Genomic DNA, 19,880 nt, shown 5'->3' with positions numbered 1-19,880 from the left:
GTGACGGGGTTTGCCCATGGTCGGAGGAGAGAGAAAGAAGAGTTTAAAGAAATGTGGTAATAAAGGAATACCTGGGAAAGTGGCGGCGAGGAACGGCGGCGAAGTCCGGCGGGAGAAAACAAAAGGAAGGAGGAGAGTTTTGGGAAGTAGAGAGTTTTTGAAGGGGAAGGGTTTTTGAGATTGTGGTGTTAAGTTGGGTGTTGAGATTATAAAGGAAGAGAGAGAGGGAGGGTGTGAGAAATGAGGGAGTAAGGGGACAACAATAATGATGAGTACGTAGGAAGGAGTGCAAAAGACGACGCAGGTCATTTTCAAAAGTAATACGTAATTCCTTATTCGACGCCTCGAGACGTATCTCACAAGGAATTAGGGGAAAACTGTTTGGGCCAAAATCTGCATATTGGCCTAATAGGGCAAGTCCACTTAATTCCTGATGAAGAATTGGGCCGTGGAGGAATAATAAGCAAGAGGAGCCCAGATGCGAAGTAGGATCCGCCTAAAGAGTTGGGCCAGGAGGCGTGTAAAGGTGAAGAAGTTTATTAATGGAAGAGTCCCTCGTTTTGGAAAGCCTTCAGGGAGATTCTAGGGAGATCAAGGAGAATGGAAGGAGACGGCTGGATATGGAGAGAGTTGTTATGAAAGTAATATTCCTTTCCATAAACAAAGTAGGGCATATCTAGGGTTCTTACCCTATAAATAGCCAAAGGAGCAATCAAGAAAGGGCATTCAAGATCCCACATACACACGAAATACATTGTGCTAGCTAGATTTACATTCCGTCTCCATTGTACTCGATCCCTCATTAATAAGCTAGTGCAATACATGGAAGGGTACCGTCCCTCCCGCGGTTGTTCCCACATTGGGTTTTCCGCGTCACCAAATCTTACGTGTCACCTTTAATTACGTTCTTTATTCCATTATTTAGCATTGACGTAAACATCCAACCAATATACAACGAGTAAGACCACATTGACCTAATAAAACCTAAATACGACAAAAATCACCTAAACACTACGCTAATACCTCCTAAAAGGCCCATCTATAACCAAGGTAGGGGGATTAGAGATGCGTAATTGCGCATATCTTCAATTTGATTCCCGCAACTATAGTCTAGTGTCGCACCACATCCCAGTCATTTCTTGTTATATTTTTCTGTAACATTGTTTGGGCCAAATTTGGCATAATAACTTATTGGAGGATAAGCCCACTTGGTTTCGTTCGAAGAGTTGGGTCATGGAGACAGATCAATCATAAAGAGCCCAAGAGCAAGTGGAATCCGTCTAAAAGAATTGGGCCAAGAAAGCAAGCGATAGTGGAGAAGCCCGCTGATAGAGGAGTCCCGTGTTTTGGAAAGTCTTCAGGGAGATCTTAGGGAAAATTCAGGGAGATCAGGGAGAATGGAGGGAGAAGACCCGTTATGGAAAGAGTTGCGGTAGGAGTAGTATTCCTTACCATAAACGACGTAGAGCATATCTAGGGTTCCTACCCTATAAATAGCCGAAGGAGCAATCAAGGAAGGACATTCAAGATCTCACACGCATAACACATTGTGCTAGCTAGAATTATATTCCGTCTCCATTGTACTCGTTCTCCCATTAACAAGCTAGTGCAATATTTGGAAGGGTGTCGTCCCTTCCCGCGGTTGTTTCCTACATTGGGTTTTCCCCGTCACCAAATCTCACGTGTCAACCTTTATTTTCGTACCTAATTTCTTTACTTACACTAAACACAAATATATATCCAACATACAATGAGTAAGACCGCATTGACCTTGCTTTACCTAAATCGGTAGCAAATTACCAAAACAGTTTGGCGCCCACCGTGGGTCATTGTGGTCGTCAGTCGTTGATTAACTCAGACATATAATTGACAAGCAAACATCAGCAGCCCTGTCAGCGAGTGGCCAGCCATTGATACCACCCAACCCAGTTCAGAATCCAACATCAACATCACAAACTTAGGCCTTCGGGCACACTCCAAGAACCACATCCGTGTCAAAAGTCACTCTGCCTCCTAGAACTCCTACTGTGGCGGCTCAACCCAGATCAGACAGGGGCACAACAAGTTCAGGCCTCACTCCACCACCCAGTCTAACACAAACCCTGCTTAGTGGCATGGAAAATATTTAGAAGGTAATGGAAGATATGCGAGAAAACTAGAGAAAGGCAGAATCTGAAGAAAAGAAGAGGGATAGGGAACTCTGGGGGCAGATAGACTTTCTGAAGCAGCAGTCCAGCACTCCAGCCAGCGCGGGAATGAAGGTCGGGCCTCGGTAGTAGATCTAACCCAGGGGGCATCAGGCAGCAGGAGTCAGCCTTGACAGATACCAGCTGAATTGGTAACAAGATTAAACCTCACAGTAGTACCGACGGAAGAAAGAATAACTCCACAAGGGCTAGGATACCTCACACCAGATAGCTGGCAGCCAGCCAGCCGCATAGAAGTATAAACAGGTAATCTCCCAGTTGATAATTTTATGGTAACTAACCAGACATCTAGTGTAGGACCCGCAGGTAGCCCGCAGGTAAGCTGGCATCAGGGAACACTCGTGGTCTCGACCCCATTAGCTACCACTCCACATCAGAACCTTCAAGAGTTCAGACCCGGAAGCAGCACTCCAAGACATAAGGCAACGGACAGACAAATCCAGAACTCCGGAAGCCTGATCAACTAGCAATACCTGGAGCTAAGGGAGATGCTGAGTAGGGTCCCAGGATTGCCACCTCCACTCGAAAAGGCGGCGCCCGACAGTTATGCTGACTTACCATTCGTGGATGCCATATCCATTATTGCCATGCCAAAGAGATTCACCAATCCAAACATGCCTCTCTTTGATGGCACAACAGATCCCTTTGACCACATGAGCCAGTACAAGCAGAAAATGATGACCGTAACGGTTGTAGGACAAGTAAAAGAAGCCTGTATGTGCAAAGGGTTTGGATCCACACTGTCGGGACCAGCACTCCGATGGTTCGTAAGCCTGCCTAACAGGTTAATATGCACTTTTGCCAACCTGGTAAACGCATTCACTCAGCAATTTGCAAGCAGCCGGAAACCGCAGAACCATGCAGGGGACTTGTACAAAATTGTTCAGGGAGCAGGCGATACCATTGGAGAATACAACACTAGATTCAACAATGAGAAGGTGGCAGTACGGGAATGTGACGTGTCGACAACAGTGGAAGCCTTCAGAAGATGTCTACACTATGAATCAGACCTATATAAGCAGCTAACTATGCACCCTTGTCATAGTTTTGAGGCGGTGCAAGAGAAAGCAGTAGCCGCAATCAGATTGGAAGAAGATATCTTGGCCAGAGCCAGTATGCCAAGTGCACCAAGCATATCCAGCACATCAGCCATGGAAAAGTCAGGTAGAAAGCAATCCACTAGCAAGCAGGATGAGAGATAGAAGCCATACGGTAAGGGAGTCAACAGAGAAGAAAATCAGCAACTCCCCACACAGGCCGAATATGAATTCACAACTGGCGTCGGAGGAATCCTTAAAGCACTTAGAGAGATGCGAGATGAGGTAAGATAGCCCAGGCCACCAGTAGAAGGACAGGCATGGCAGAAGGACAACAAGAAAAAATGTGAGTTCCATCGTGATATTGGGCATAAAACAGAGGACTGTTACACACTACGCAGGGAGATCAGACGCTTGTATGAGCAGGGAGAACTGAGCCACCTATTACCACGTGGGGGCAAGTAGCAGGATAAGGTAGGCTCCACAAAACCTACAACTCCACCTAAATGCACCAATAAACGCGATAACAAGCGGCTTAGACATAAGTGGGTTAACATATTCAGCAGCCAAAAGGCGTGCCACTGAGACTAAGGGAGACAGACCAGAAACTTCTTACAGAATTTCTCATAGTGATCTACATGCGGTTGCTTTTGACGAAGGAGATATACGTGATGAGCAAGAACATCACGACGCACTCATCATACTCTGTCAATGGCCAACTGCACAGTCAGAAAGGTCCTGGTGGATACTGGTAGCTCGGTCAACTTGATCATGCTAAAAACCATAGAAAACATGGGGTTTAGCGAGAAGGATTTGCAGAAGAAGACCATCCCGCTGGTAGGGTTCAGTGGAGAGACAGCCAACTCGTTGGGTGAGATAGTGATCCCAAACTACGTGGGAGGAGTCAACAAACAGGTAAGGTACTTGGTCATAGATGGACCCTCTACCTACAACGTCATTCTTGGAAGACCATGGCTGCACTTGATGAAGGCAGTTCCCTCAACATATCACCAATGCATAAAGTTTCCCACACCATGAGGAGTAGAAACAATACGAGGAGACCAGAAGGAAGCTAGAGGCTGCTACAATAAAGCGTTGAAATGCATAGCCACTCCCCCAGCGTAGCAATTACAGAAGCAGCATGTCTAGGATGAATACATTGAACCCCCAGCCGAGGAATTAGATCAGATCAACCTGGACAAGATGCACCCTGAAAGGACCGTGCTAATAGGGGCAGGATGCACATGAAATCTCAAACAACACCTAGTCAAGTTCCTACAAGCCAATATGGATTGTTTCGCATGGTCCCATGACGAAATGATAGGGATAGATCCTTCTATCATAACACAAAAACTCAGCGTGGACCCAGGATGCAAGCCCATCCAGCAGAGACGAAGAAAGTTCGCAGCTGAGAGAAATAAGGTGATCAACCAGGAGTTAGACAGGCTGCTAGTAGCAAACAAGATAAGAGAGGTGAAATAACCAGAATGGTTATCAAATGTGGTGGTAGTACCCAAGAAGAATGGAAAGTGGAGAGTATGCGTGGACTTCACCGACCTCAACAAATCATGTCCCAAAGATTCCTTCCCACTACCACATATTGACGCAATGGTGGATGCAACAGCTGGACATGAGATGTTGACATTCCTGGATGCTTGGAGTGGCTACAATCAAATCAATATGGATCCTGCAAACCAAGAGAAGACAACATTCATGTCTGAAAGAGGAATATACTACAATGTCATGCCCTCCGGCCTGAAAAATGCAGGGTCCACATATCAAAGACTGGTCATCCGTATGTTCAAAGAACAAATAGGAAGAACCATGGAGGTATATATTGACGATATGGTGGTGAAATCAGAGAAAGCTACGGATCACATGCGGCATCTGGCAGAAACATTCATCACCCTCAGAGAATATAAAATGAAGCTAAACCCGTCTAAGTGCACCTTTGAAGTTTCCTCCGGAATATTCTTAGGCTACATCGTTACTCAAAGAGGAATGGAAGCCAGCACCGAGAAGATTAAAGCCGTATTACAGCTGGAGTCACCAGAAAAACCGAAGGATGTACAAAGGCTACCTGGCAAAGTGGCAGCTTTGAGCAGAGTCATCTCGAGATCCTCAGACATGTGCAGACTATTTTACGATATATTGAGAAAGAGCCAGAAGTTTGAGTGGACTGCAGACCACGAGCAGGCATTCAGGGAGCTGAAGCACTACCTAAGCAACCCGCCATTACTATCAAACCCGGAGCAAGGAGAACCATTGTTCCTTTACCTAGCTGTCACAGAGGTAGCGGTAAGCGGCGTTCTGGTCATAGAGCAGGACAAGGAGTAAAAGCCCGTATACTATGTAACCAAGGCTCTGCTGCCAGCAGAGACCAGGTACACATCTCTTGAAAAATTAGTACTAGCGCTGGTAATTGCATCTTACAAACTGCTCCTCTACTTTGAGTCCCACACCATACATGTTGTAACCAATTACCCACTGAAATCCGTGATGAGGAAACCTGAATTGTCAGGCAGAATGTCAAAGTTGTCCATACACTTCAGCAGATACGACATCAGGTATGATCCTAGAACAACAATAAAGTCGCAGGCACTCGCAGACTTTATGTCAGACTTCAGCCCAGCTATCCAGAATCTGGCAGACGAAGAGATCCTAACCCTCTAAGGGAACAAGGAAGCAGAAGTCTGGCAGATGCACATTGATGGAGCCTCCAATTAAAGGGGAGAAGGTGTAGGACTAATCCTGCGATCACCGCAGGGAGATTTGATAGCACAAGCAGTAAGATGTGAATTTAAGGCAACTAACAATAAAACAGAATACGAAGCCTTAATACTAGGGATGCAGCTAGCCCTGGAGTTGGGAGTCAGGAACCTACAAATATTCAGTGACTCTTTGATAATAGTTAACCATGTGGACGATGAATTCATAGCCAGGGACTCAAAGATGATCGCCTATTTGAAAGTAGCGAAGGAGCTGAAACAGAAACTGAAAGGTTTCAAGCTCAAGCAGATCCTCGGAGACCAAAACGTAGAAGTAGATGCCCTAGCAACTCTGGGGGCAACCTTCAAGCCAGCTGAACTTTCCAACATCCCCATCGCGCACATGATGGAACTTTCTATCTAGAAACTAGAAGAGGTGGACAGAGGAGAACTGGAAGACTATCAAGACGGGGAAGCAGTTCAGTCAACCACAAATGGCCAGGCAACTACTCAGCCAGATAATCAGTCGGATGGCCAAACAACTGTCCAGCCTGACGGTCAGCCAGCCGATCAGACAGACGACTGGGACTGGCGGACGCCATACCTAGATTGGCTGCGGCACGACAAGCTACCAGATGACAAGAAGGAGATAAGAGGTTTTAAAATGAAAGCCTCCAGATTCAAATTAATTGACGATATGCTTTTCAGGAAATCAGTGGTAGGACCCTACCTATGGTGCCTGGATAAGCAAGAAGCACAGACTGTGTTGCATGCCCTCCATAGTGGTGAGTGTCGAAACCATGCAGGGGGCAGAAGTCTGTCAAACAAAGCCCTCAGACAAGGCTACTTCTGGCCCATAATGAGGGCAGACTCGGCAGAATACGCCCGTAAGTGTGATGCCTACCAGCGATCAGCACCCTTGATCCATCAGCCGATAGAGCCCCTGCATCCCATCATTTCTCCCTGGCCGTTCATGACATGGGGGTTGGATATAGTGGGTCCTCTGCCTAGAGCCACAGAAAACAGAATATGGATGCTAGCAATGACAGACTATTTCTCCAAATGGATAGAAGCAGAAGCATTCATAGAAGTAAAAGACAAACAGGTCATCTCTTTCATTAAGCGTAATATCATCTACAGGTTTGGTATCCCATCATAAATCATATGTGACAACGGATCACAATTAATCTCAAACGATGCCGAGGGATACTGTGCCAGATGGAACATCACTCTGAAAAAATCAGCACCCAGGACTCCAAAGTCCAACGGGAAAGCTGAATTCAGTAATAAAATCATCATGGACAGCTTGAGAAGGAGGCTACAGGAGTTAGGAGGAAAGTGGGCAGATGAATTGCCACTACTTCTATGGTCAGACAGAATGACCTCAAAGACGGCAACAGGCCAGACACCCTTCATCCTGGTGTTTAACGCAGAAGCAATCATCCATCAGAAGTTCTAGTTCTAACTCACAGGTATGGATGCATGACAGGAAAACAGAACAATGCAGAGATGGCCAGGAGCCTGGACACGGTAGACGAGTTGCGAGCAAGTGCGAAAATACGTATAGCTGCCTACAAGTAGTCAGTCGCCAGAAGCTACAACAAGAATGTGAAAGTCAGGCTCCTAAAGGTAGGAGACCTGGTCCTCCGTTAAGTGTTTCAAAACATAAAGAATCATAAGGCAGGAAAATTTGCCTATAAATGGGAAGGACCATACCAGGTAGAAGGCGTTGTTGGCCATGGTGCGTACAGATTAATGACTATGGACGGTCATATCATACACAAACCATGGAACATACTTCACCTGAAGGGGTATCACTTTTAATAATAAGTAGAATTTAGTGTACAAAGTAGTGTATTAAGAAAGCCCAAAAAAAAACGGTAGTAGGCATACTACCAATTTTGTGTCATTTTCTTTCTTTTCTTTCTTTAAAACTTTGAAAACTACTATTGGAGTTGTGTGGTCTGAAAGCTTCCTGGGACCACAATTGCTCTGGTACCCCATGAGATGGCATCAGGTACTTCACATCGCTCTGGTAGGATTTCTATTTTCAGGCTTCTCTAAATGCAGCACTCTGAATTCTAACATCTATGGTGCATTGAAAGTGTAGCGAGCAGGACTGTCAACTGCAAACGCGGGGTGACAAGGCACATGGCACTCCAACATGCCTTACCTACATTTCTCCATTAGGAGCACCCTCACCAGGCGGCCTGTGGAACATACGAAAGGGAGCTTGGTTAACAGCTGAAAGCTTATCCAGGTACCCTGGATACCACCCCCTGGACGTAGCTCGCAATCAACGCAATTAATCAGGGCCCTAGCATGCATGCACATACATATATGGAGCGCAGGGATCTGTGAGCTACCAGAATCCTGCAACGTTCCATCGGTCCTAGAATAACGATAACTTGCCTAAGGTACGCACCCGTTGGCTTTAAATATGATGAACACACCTTGTGTCATGAACAAGGTTAAGTAATCAAGTGCAACATACGCCTAAATCAGTCGTCAGACTGACACAGCAGCTAGCTGAGTCTAAATCAGCTTCCTCAGGCTGACATGACTGGTCTAAATCAGCCTTTAAGGTTGACACGGTCACCTCACCCTAAAATGCGGCATAAGTGTAAATCAGCAAGCAGGCTGACACGACAGCTAGCTGAGTCTAAATCGGTCTTTTCAGGCTGACACGACTAGCCTAAATCAGCCAGCAGGCTGACACGACAACTTCCTAAGCTAAGTATATAAGTGAAAAACGAAGCACACAAGATATGATAAAGCTTGCCAAACTAAGGCAAGGGGAATTTCAAAATTCGACCAAAAACGGCCCCAGGTTCAGTCAGCCGTCACCGCGACGGACAAACACAAAACGAAATGTTTAAAATTTTACAAGTCTGCACCACACAGGGTCAGACCACCATCCAAAAAAGTTTGAAAACAAAAATTTTTAACTTTAGGTCACATTGATGACCTACACTTCTGGCACCTCCTCTGCCTTCTTCTGCTGACTTCCCATTTCAGGTACATGACCAGCTTACACGCCCCGACAACAGCAGCCTCCTGAGCTCCCTCAACAACAGCAGCCTCCTGAAATGAACCAGCATCCCCAGTAGCTGTCTGCTCCGCCAGCGTAGGAGAATTCACCTCGCCAACCTCAGGCATCAGCACGCTCAAATCAGGCTGGATGGGGTAAAAGGTCTCCAGCTGCCTCTCCTCCTCCTCAATGGCCTGCTGGGTTGGAGTCTCCTCAAGTGCAGCACGCATCTCGCTAATCTTTCCCCGCCAGGTAGCATAGGCGACAATATTGGTGACCAAGGAGATCAGGTCCTTGATATTCTCATCAGAACGCTTGAGAGAACCAGAGAAGGTGCTGCACACTTCTTGAGTACGCGCCAGCTGGTCAACACCCTCCTTCAGGTTCTTCTTGACTCTAACAAGCTCGGCTTTTAGCACCACCATCCGCCCCCTCAAGTCAGAACGCTGCTGCTCCAGCTCAGCAATGGTTCCAGTCAGCTCCTGATTCCTGGGCTGGTAGCCCTACTGGTAGTTTGGACCACATTGATCATCTTCCTATTAGATAAGGCTAACTAGAAGGCCTGCATGAAAAAAAGGAAGGGTCTGCAAACTTGGTATAAAAAATTCAGGGGGAGTAACAGAGGAAGAATACTCCCCATGAAGGCGTTATGTACATCGTTCTCTGCCATCTGCTCTGGCGAGAACTCCGAGAAGGCCTCCACCAATGGAGGGAAGAGGATCTGGTCGATTTCGGGCCAATATGGCGCCTTGTCAATGTTTCCAAAGCCCTCAAAAAAGTGGGCGATGATGCCACCGCTGGCAGCAGTAGAAGGACTGGCAGGTGGAGTAGGAGGATGACGGGACATCGGGCTAACTTCTAAGGGTTCAGGACGAACGGTACTGGTATGGGCAGGAGGAGACTGTAATGAGTCAGCAGGGGCACTCTTATTGGAAGCAGAGGCGATGTCGCGGCTCGCAGCATTTCTTTTTCTCTTAGCACTGTGGAGGATGACCTCCAGAGGATCAACTTTCGAGCCTACAAGCAGCCAGATTTCAGAAACCCAGATAGACAACAGGATTACATGTAGGCAGAGATAGCACGAATGGCAAAACGAATTGGCTTACCAGAGGACATGCTGTGGGCTGATTGCTGTGGATTGGAAGAAGAGGCCGGTGAAAAGCCGGGCAGTAGGTCAGGGAACGTTCTTTCAGATTGGGGGATGCAGAACAGTTTGTTGCGAGCAGATATGGGGTCGCCTAGATGAGTCAGATGACAGGGACCTACACGAAAAAAAAAAGTAAGACAGTAAGCATTAAGAAGAACAAATCAGGCGTCAGGAAAGCCACTTACTCGAGATAATGACCCATTTCTCGAAGATGTAGTCAGCAGGCGGCTGGATGGAAGTCTTTCTCACAAAGAATAAGTCCTCAAATCACTTCTTATACTTGGATTTTGACACGTGTCTGAAGGGGGTCTCACCAGAGCCCCGAAAGAAAATTGGCCTCTTCCTAGAGACCTGGTCTCGTATATATGGGCCAGATCGCCTAGGGAGATGGGGCTGCCGGTATTCTGACTAGCAGTCAGAGAATAGTGGAGAACCCTCCAAATGTTGGAAGAAATTTGTGCCATGGCGAAGTTGTTAGAGTAAAGAAAATCTTGCATAAGTTTTGGGGAAGGGAAGCGAAGACCGTATCTAAACGGGTAGAGATAGAAGTAGACCTACCCCGGCCGAGCAGCGTCTGCCTTTTGGCCTGGTTCAGGGATCGCTATTTTGACCCCATCGCCAAGTCCCAACTATTCCTTTATTAAAGGAATGTCGCTGGTGGTAAGGGAGGAGTTGCAGTCATGGGGGTGGACGAAGAGGTTACGAGAAGGAAAGACGGGATCCGGGTTTTGGTCGGCCGGGGCAGAGGTCGAGGAGGCATGACGGGTTTTACCCATGGTCGGAAGAAAAGAAAAATAAAGGATTGAAGAAAAATGGCAAGGAAGAAGTACCTGGGGAGAGCGGCGGCGAAAAATGGCGGTGAAGTCCGGCGGGGGAGAGAAAAAGGGAGAAGAAGAGTTTTGGGAGTAAGAGGGTTTAAAGTTTTGGAATTAATGAAGTGAAGGAGGGGAGTTGAGATTATAAAGGAAGAGAGAGAGAGGGGAAAGTGCGAGAAACAAGGGAGAAAAGAGGGAGCAATGATGAGTGCTTGGAAAGTTGTGTGAAAGACGGCGCGAGATTTCAAAAAAAGAATCCGTAATCCCTTATTCGACGCCTCGAGACGTATCTCACAAGAAATTAGGGGCAAACCGTTTGGGCCAAAATTGGCATAATAACTTATTGGAGGATAAGCCCACTTGGTTCCGTCCGAAGAGTTGGGCCGTGGAGACAGATCAGTCACAAGGTGCCCAAGAGCAAGTGGAATCCGTCTAAAAGAATTTGGCCAAGAAAGTAAGCGATAGTGGAGAATCCCGCTGATAGAGAAGTCTCGTGTTTTGGAAAGCCTTTAGGGAGATCTTAGGGAAAATTCAGGGAGATCAGGGAGAATGGAGGGAGAAGACCCGTTATGGAAAGAGTTGCGGTAGGAGTAGTATTTCTTACCATAAACAAGGTAGAGCATATCTAGGGTTCCTACCCTATAAATAGCCGAAGGAGCAATCAAGGAAGGACATTCAAGATCTCACACGCATAATACATTGTGGTAGCTAGAATTACATTTCGTCTCCATTATACTCGTTTACCCATTAACAAGCTAGTGCAATATTTGGAAGGGTGACGTCCCTTCCCGCGGTTGTTTCCCACATTGAGTTTTCCGCGTCACCAAATCTCACGTGTCAACCTTTGTTTTCGTACCTAATGTCTTTACTTACCCTAAACGCAAATATATATCCAACATACAACGAATAAGACCGCATTCTTGCTTAACCTAAATCGGTAGGAAATTACCAAAACAAACATTATAATCATTCTTTCAATGTCCACATTTACATTTATCTATACTGTTCGGTAGAAAATTAAAGGGTGTTTGAAAATATGTAATGCAAGTTGTGAGAATATGTCTTATGGGGGAAGACCGTCTTAAACAAGACCAATTGGATGAAGATAGCCCTTTTTCGCTTGCAACGGGTTTCGTTTTTTTTTTCCTTTAGTAGTTCTTTATATGTTACGATATACTATGGTCTATGGAGTATACTTTTAGTGAACATCATACTCCATATTTGTTTAAATAAGTATTGCTCCATAGTATCTCGCCGGTGCCTTGTTCAGTCGTTTACAGATTCGTGTTTTCTATCAAACAGATATTTGAAGTGGCCCCTTCTCTATATATGGTTGAGGTTCGCAAAACAAAAGGAGATACACTTGAGTTTCACAAGGTATGTTTTCTCCATGTCTATGGACTTTAATTCTCCAAGAAGTGAGACTTATAATGTTCTTTTTTAATCTTGAAAATAAAAAATTTTATAGAGTGCTTATTGGTTATTTTTATTATAATAATAATAATAATAATAATAATAATAATTATTATTATTATTATTATTTTTATTATTATTATTATTATTATTATTATTATTATTATTATTATTATTATTATTATTATTATTATTATTATTATTATTATTATTATTATTATTATTATTATTATTATTATTATTATTATTATTATTATTATTATTATTATTATTATTATATTATTATTATTATTATTATTATTATTATTATTATTATTATTATTATTATTATTATTATTATTATTATTATTATTATTATTATTATTATTATTATTATTATTACACTCTCGAGAGAGAGAGAGAGAAATAGAAGCTAGATAAAAGCATTAAGAACCAACATTAAATAACCTGACTATAACTCTCACATTTTCCCATGGGAGAGGTGTAATCTTGATTAGTGTGCTCTTTATTAAAATTCGACTTTTGTATGCAATTTTAAGTGAGTACAAATTCATTTTTTTTTTTTTTGTAAAACGTAAGTTTCTCATTAAAACATAACAAGCTATTACAAACTACCAACAATTGGTACACATTCCATAAGGATCATATTCTAAACATCAAATAAAATAAGCTTTGATTCAACTCTTATCACGATTAGTTTTAGCTTTACTGAGCCAATACATTGATCTCTTCAGTAAGCTCCTTATTTCCCCAATGAGTTTGTTTTGATGAATAAGAACACCATCCATTCGTACCTTGTCTCTCTGTTGCCAGACACTGTAAAACGTTGTCTGCAACCAAGCATTTACTACCTTCTTCTTGACCATTGACCACCACGATTTGTTATGTATGTATTCCAAAGGATTAAAATTAACCACAAGCCAACTGATATTCAGTATTCTCCTCAATCTGCACAACACTAGCAGAATATAGGGGCATTGTTGAAAGACATGATCATGTGACTCTAAGGAGTACCCACATAGCAAGCAGATAGCATCAGAGCATACCCCCAACTGGAACAGTTTCTCTTTTAAAGACAATGCTTTCCTAGCAATCAACCAGTTTTTAAATTTTGTTTTGGAACACACCAAGAGTTCCAAATGAAATTATCCCAGTTCATAGTAGGTTGCACCTGCCTACACCAGTTATACCTAGACCTGGCAAAATAAAACTGAACCTGAAAAACAGATTGAAAACATCTGAATTTATAACTGATCGAACACCCGATATGAATAAATTAAATAGTACCCGAAACCCGACTCCATCCGAATAGAACCGAAACTGGATCGAACTCCATAATAACCTAATAAAACTCGAACCTTGATATATCTGAACCGATAAGAACCGAACCGATTGACCCGAATGAAACATATTTATTTTCTCATAAATACACTCAAATTTAAGTGTTTTTTCATTGATTATTTATTTATTAATTATAACATTCAAATTGAAAAATTTAAGGTCCATTTAAGCCCTTTTTTACTCTCAATTCGAGAAAACTTTGACCCGAAACTCAACTGAACTGAAATAAAACCGACCTGAATCGTACCGAACTCGAAATAGCACACACGGATTAAAGTTGCTAACCGTAATTAACCCGATTCAAATCGAACTGAAATCGAAATTAAGTTCAACTCGAATTAAATCGAACCGATTCAACCCGATCCGAAACTGAACCGAATGACCAGTTTGCTAGGTCTAATTATGCCCACTGGAGATGGAATAATCATTAGGGTGAGGCATCCACTGACCATTATAGTAGCCAGATTGCAGAATGTCCTTTACCTTACAAACAGTCTTCCAGCTCTAGGTAGCATTTGTCTTAGGTGAGTAAGTGCTCCCATCATTTCCTTTTTTATATAAGTGATTCACCCATTTGACCCATAGACTATCAGGTTTAGTGTAAATCTACCAAACCAACTTTTTAATAGCAGCAACATTCCAAGCCTTACTACTTCTAATACCCAATCCTCCTTCACATTTGGGTGAGCATATTTTCTCCCAACTAACCATAGGGACTCTCATCATTTCAGTGCCACCATCCCAAAAATAATTCCTACAAATGGAATCAATCCTCCCGAGCACACCTTAGCAATGATAAACACAGAAGACCAGTAGCTATACAGGGAAGATAAAACAAAATTTACTAAGGGTAATCAGCAAGCATAAGATTGTTTCTTAGTGCCAAAGCCCTAATTTTGGCCACCACTTTATCGATCAGGATAGTGCATTACTTAACAGATAATCTTCCTGCAGTTATGGGAACACCCAGGTATTTAAAAGGAACAACACCTTCAACAAAGCAAGATACCCGCAAAATATTAGCCTTGAGTGCATGTGTGACCCCATTGAAATAAATGTTAGATTTCATGGTGTTCATTTGTAGACAAGTGGCATCTGAGAAAGTTGCAAAAGCTCTTAATAAGATCATAATAGAGGTGACATCTTCTTTAGAAAATATTAGGAGATCATCAGCAAACAGTAGGCGATAGAGCCTTTGATGTCCACACAGAGGATGGAATTTGAAATTCATTATGTATGTTACATGGTACAAAATTCTACTCAAGCACTCCATGGTAATAGTAAACAGCAGGGGAGAAATTAGATCTCGCTGCCTCAATCCTTCGGCACCTTTGAAGTACTCAAAATTCATGTCATTCATGACAAGAGAATAGGAAGCAGATTTTATACATTCCATAACCAGCTGACTGAATTGTGCAGGGAAATTAAGAGCATTTAACATTTGTTCTATAAAATCCTAATTTACTGAGTCATAAGCCTTTCTTAAGTCAGCTTTAATCAGGCACCTTGGAGATACAGATTTCCTGTTATACAACCTCACAATGTCTTGGCAAATCAATATATTCTCAACAATATTCCTTCCCTTTATAAAACCTCATTGGCCCTCATTAATCATATCAGGAAGGACAGCTGATAATGTAACACCCTCATACTCCAAGTGCCTTACCAGGACCACTCAGGTATGAAGATATTACCATCTCGGTTACCCGAGGCATGATAATCATAAGACAATGAAGAAACATACTTTATTAAACAAGTTAAGTGATACATAACAAAACCAACTGTAAGCAAAATACTGTTTGCTCTCAAACTATAAACCAGTGAAAGGAACTGTCCTAACAAACACGGCGGAAGACTAAAGACTACGATATGTGATGACTCCACCCCTGACTAGATCCCACGCGTATCCAAGATATACCGCTTAAGCAATCGCTCACCACCCCGAATGGATCACCACAGTTTTTAAAACATTTAAACGGGGTCAATACTAATCACACAATTTATATACATATCAACAATCCGATAAAATGACGGCTCACACCGTCACACATACAATCACACCAATCCCAACAATCTCAATCACCGATCGTCCACTTTGGACCAGCCCGCCGAGTGGGGGACCGCAGCCGTACCCACCAAATCCCCGCTCCTCATAATGAGCGATAACCCTGTCCATTAATGTGCACATCCCTTCTGTGGCGGGTTCCACAGAAGGCGAAACTAGGGCGTGAAGCCACTCCCACAAGTGACCTCACTCAGCCGAGGACACGCCTCGAGAACCAGAGACCACAATCACAATCACAATCACAATCACAACCGTCACAATACAATTACTATATCAAACAATCAATCTCAACACATCAACAATCATCCCATTATGGGACTAATACTGAGTAGGAAATCCTACCTGGTAAGCACACAATCGACGGTCTCTCTCTTTCGCCGAGTCAAAAAGCTTCCTCTATGAACCCTCCTCCTATCATACAACATATAGAGGCTACCAAATCACATACTACACATAAACCCCCAAATCTCTAAATTAAGGTTTAACCAAATCAAAGGAAAGACAATAAAAAGGGTACATAGATCTTACCCTCGACGCAAGGAACTCAACGGTATAACCAACGACGCGAACTGACCTTCCAAACTCCGGGGATTGCTAATTATGCGATTAGAATGAAGAACTTGCTTGCTTTCTCTCTTAAACAGTAATTTAGGTTTTGCAAAAGTGATTTAGAACAATGACGACAAAGCTTATATACCTTAATCGCATAATTAACAAAACCCGAGAAAACTCCCCGTAAAACCGGCTACTTGATCAAGTACCCGAGATACTCGATCGAGTACCCCCTTACTCGATCGAGTACCCACGTTACTCGATCGAGTACCCAACAGGTCAGAAACTATTTTAAAACGCAACTCACCCTTACTCGACAGAGTAAGGCCTACTCGATAGAGTACCCAAAGACTTATAAATACGGAGTATTACAGTCTTCCCTCCTTAAAAAGAACTTCGTCCCCGAAGTTCAACCCATACATAAAAACAACCATACTGACTCGACCAAGACACCACAACTTAGCTAAGGACTCAAGAACTCGACCGAACATAGAACATGAACTCTTAACACCCACTCCACCAACTATGTTTACTTCCACAACATGACTCACTATGTCGTATCTACCACATATATATCTCTCACGACACCAACTCCATACATAACCAACTACCCTCCTCTAATGCTGCTAGCTCCATAATATCATCAACTATCAAATCCAATACTAAGACACTCATAGACATCAAACGGAATGTTACATTCTACCACCCTTAAAAGGAACTTCGTCCTCGAAGTTTACTCACACTCATAACCTCATCATCCAACTGTCAACACTATCTAAGTATTCTCGCATTCCTAACATCGAACTACTACAAGCACGTCCATGACCTTTTAACACTATCAACATATACAAATCCATATCTTATGCTACACCAACACTCTACTTCCAAATATACTACCATATGTACAACCATCAAAATCTCTTTTATCGCATCCTACTCCTCTTAAGATAAATGTTACGTCCTCGTAACTCACTAATACTAAATCCTAGATATATCTTTTCATTATCCTCATCACCACCGCATGTCAAAGATAACCACCTAGAACCTAAACACTCGCCATGCACATATCCAAGGCTCTCTTACTTAAACAACTCTCATACTTCACTTCACTCGTCACACCACCTAACCTATACCACAAAATCCTTAACTTAATCCAAAACTTCACTTGTTCCCTATTACCGCAACATGACACACCTCTCTATATAAACTACATAAAACTCTTATCGTCAAAAGCATAACTCACGATCCACACTTGTTACGTACACTCACACTAGATCCTCAAGTTCTTTTCTTTATTACCGCAAAACTCATACAAAACTTAACATGACACTATTTCCCAACACCCTACACTCACTTTGTCCCAAAATCGATTATGAACCACTGCAGCGTCCGGATCAATACAACACATGTTCCACCGATCACTTACCATGACTATGTCTAAAGCCTCATCTTAAAACAAGATCAAAAAATCAGTAACAACTTCTGACGACTATGTCCCATCAACAGAATGTCACTATACCATGACAACAACGAAAACATATACAACTCTCTTCATATCATACTCTACTCTCATACCAAAACTGAACTGGTAAAAAACATCAATAAACAAGACAACTGTCTATCTGCACCAACTGAAACTCGCAGGGAGCAACATCAAACAAAACAACAATCTATGTATAACTTGTATGTACTTTCGAAACTCGAATCATAAACATCCTGCCTACTCCACCACATCCGGTGACGGCATCACAACACCGCCACCAATGACCCACACCGCGGTGCGAAAATACCCGCATCACAAAGACTATGTACCGTGCCGGGTCACCACCCGAGGCACCACAACCACACCGATAGACATCACAACGCATACAATCCCCATAAACACCGACTCAAAGATAACTTCTCGACAAGAAAAACTTACTCAAATCGACTTTATTAAATCACCACGCAACATATTATATGGATAAACAGATAAGCATCTCATGAACATCATCTCTACCATTTCACGGAATACACATGTGTTATCAATACACATAAAATTATAACTAGCCATGTCAAATCAATCAAATTATTACCTTTTTGGATATCATTCAATTAAATTATCGTGTCCAACATATATATTACCGAACATTCATAAAACAACTTTATAATTATCACACCATACCACTTCTTGTGAGGTCAGAACCTCACACTAACATTTACACATAATATAGACTCGTAATCACAACCAACTAGTCAATCCTGACCACGTAAGTTACCACTCGATAAAGGTTACCTGTCGCCCGAGTTTAACTCATATGCCCCTCATAACATATTCCCCCATTCGCACAACCATCACTTCCTGCCAAAATATAACCATACCTTTACTATTCAACTATTAGCATCCGCCTCATCTAACCACATCTTATACCCTCTCACAAGCATACACAACAATCAGGTCCCTACCAAATCAACCTCTTTAGAATTGCTACCTTTCTAATATACCATCACTCTTAACCACTACTGGTAACACCACCATGCCACCACTGCTCGTATATCAAACCTCTTACACTCATATCGAAATAACATGGTTTTTCTCCTATTTTTTTTGTTAACATTCCAAATAACGAACATCAAACCCATCCACAAAATTACCTCAACATTATTCCCAATACCATCTTATTTGTATTGTCATCCAACTCTCCACCAAATATCTCGTATCGTGCCAATACTCCACCAACTTCTTACTCCCTTAATTCCTCGAAACTCATTATCAATCATGTTGTCCTGAAACTCCTATATAACCTTTAGCTAACATCCTCGTGATACTATCACACATTTCGATGATTCCTTACCTTTATATCACATAACTCCGGTGAACATTTTCCTCAGCTTACTTTTATCCTTCTTTCCTCTTTACACTCAATAATACCAATTAATAGTCCAACTCCTTATTCCTTCTAGCTAACCCTTTAGAAATCCAGTTACCCCTTCGTTGCTCCAAAACTCAAATTCCATTATTTTCGACCGACATCATCTCACTCTTTCTTACCATGGATCTTCTCTTATTATGCTATCACTAACACTTGCCACTAATCTATCCATAGAATCAACGTTTAATGTTCAAACAATTGCATCTCCCTTTTTACATCTCTAGAAATCAGAATTCATTTAATACCGTTAATTACCCAAGGAAATCACATAGTAGTTTCATCTTTTAATAAACCAAACCTCCCAAACTCACTCACTGTCTACAAATACACCTCGTGACATGTCTCCACAAAGTTCACTATATATTACTCTTCTCAACCCCTTTAAACGAACTTTCACTACATATATCCATAACCCACACGACTCCTAACCATTTCCCTCCATAATTCTTTACACATCTCAAGCTGCCACTATCCACATCCTTACTTTCAATATTTTATTCTCACGTTCATTATACTCACATCATCCCTTGCCCATATTCACTTACTTTTACATTACTCAACACACAATCATATCACTCATCCCGTCTCGCAAAACGTGCGCCATGCCTCAATAAACTATACCAATCTTCCTTTTCTTTTTCCACCGTCTATC

The 19,880-nt window shown here is 42.6% G+C and overlaps 1 protein-coding gene across 1 annotated transcript in view; it reads left to right on the top strand.

Annotated features, from left to right (window-relative positions):
- The window catches only part of LOC141609022 (CBL-interacting protein kinase 23-like), a 57,805-nt gene that overhangs the window by 21,900 nt on the left and 16,025 nt on the right, over window positions 1–19,880 (top strand). The window contains exon 13 of the mRNA XM_074428289.1: window positions 12,248–12,322. Within this exon, the coding sequence (XP_074284390.1) occupies window positions 12,248–12,322 (75 nt within the window). The remainder of the gene's footprint in view (window positions 1–12,247; window positions 12,323–19,880) is intronic.

The sequence above is a fragment of the Silene latifolia genome, chromosome 10, assembly GCF_048544455.1.
Source record: "Silene latifolia isolate original U9 population chromosome 10, ASM4854445v1, whole genome shotgun sequence".
Classification (NCBI taxonomy): Eukaryota; Viridiplantae; Streptophyta; class Magnoliopsida; order Caryophyllales; family Caryophyllaceae; genus Silene; species Silene latifolia.
The sequence above is the reverse complement of the archived record's forward strand: the minus strand, read 5'-3'. Positions and strand labels throughout refer to the sequence as shown.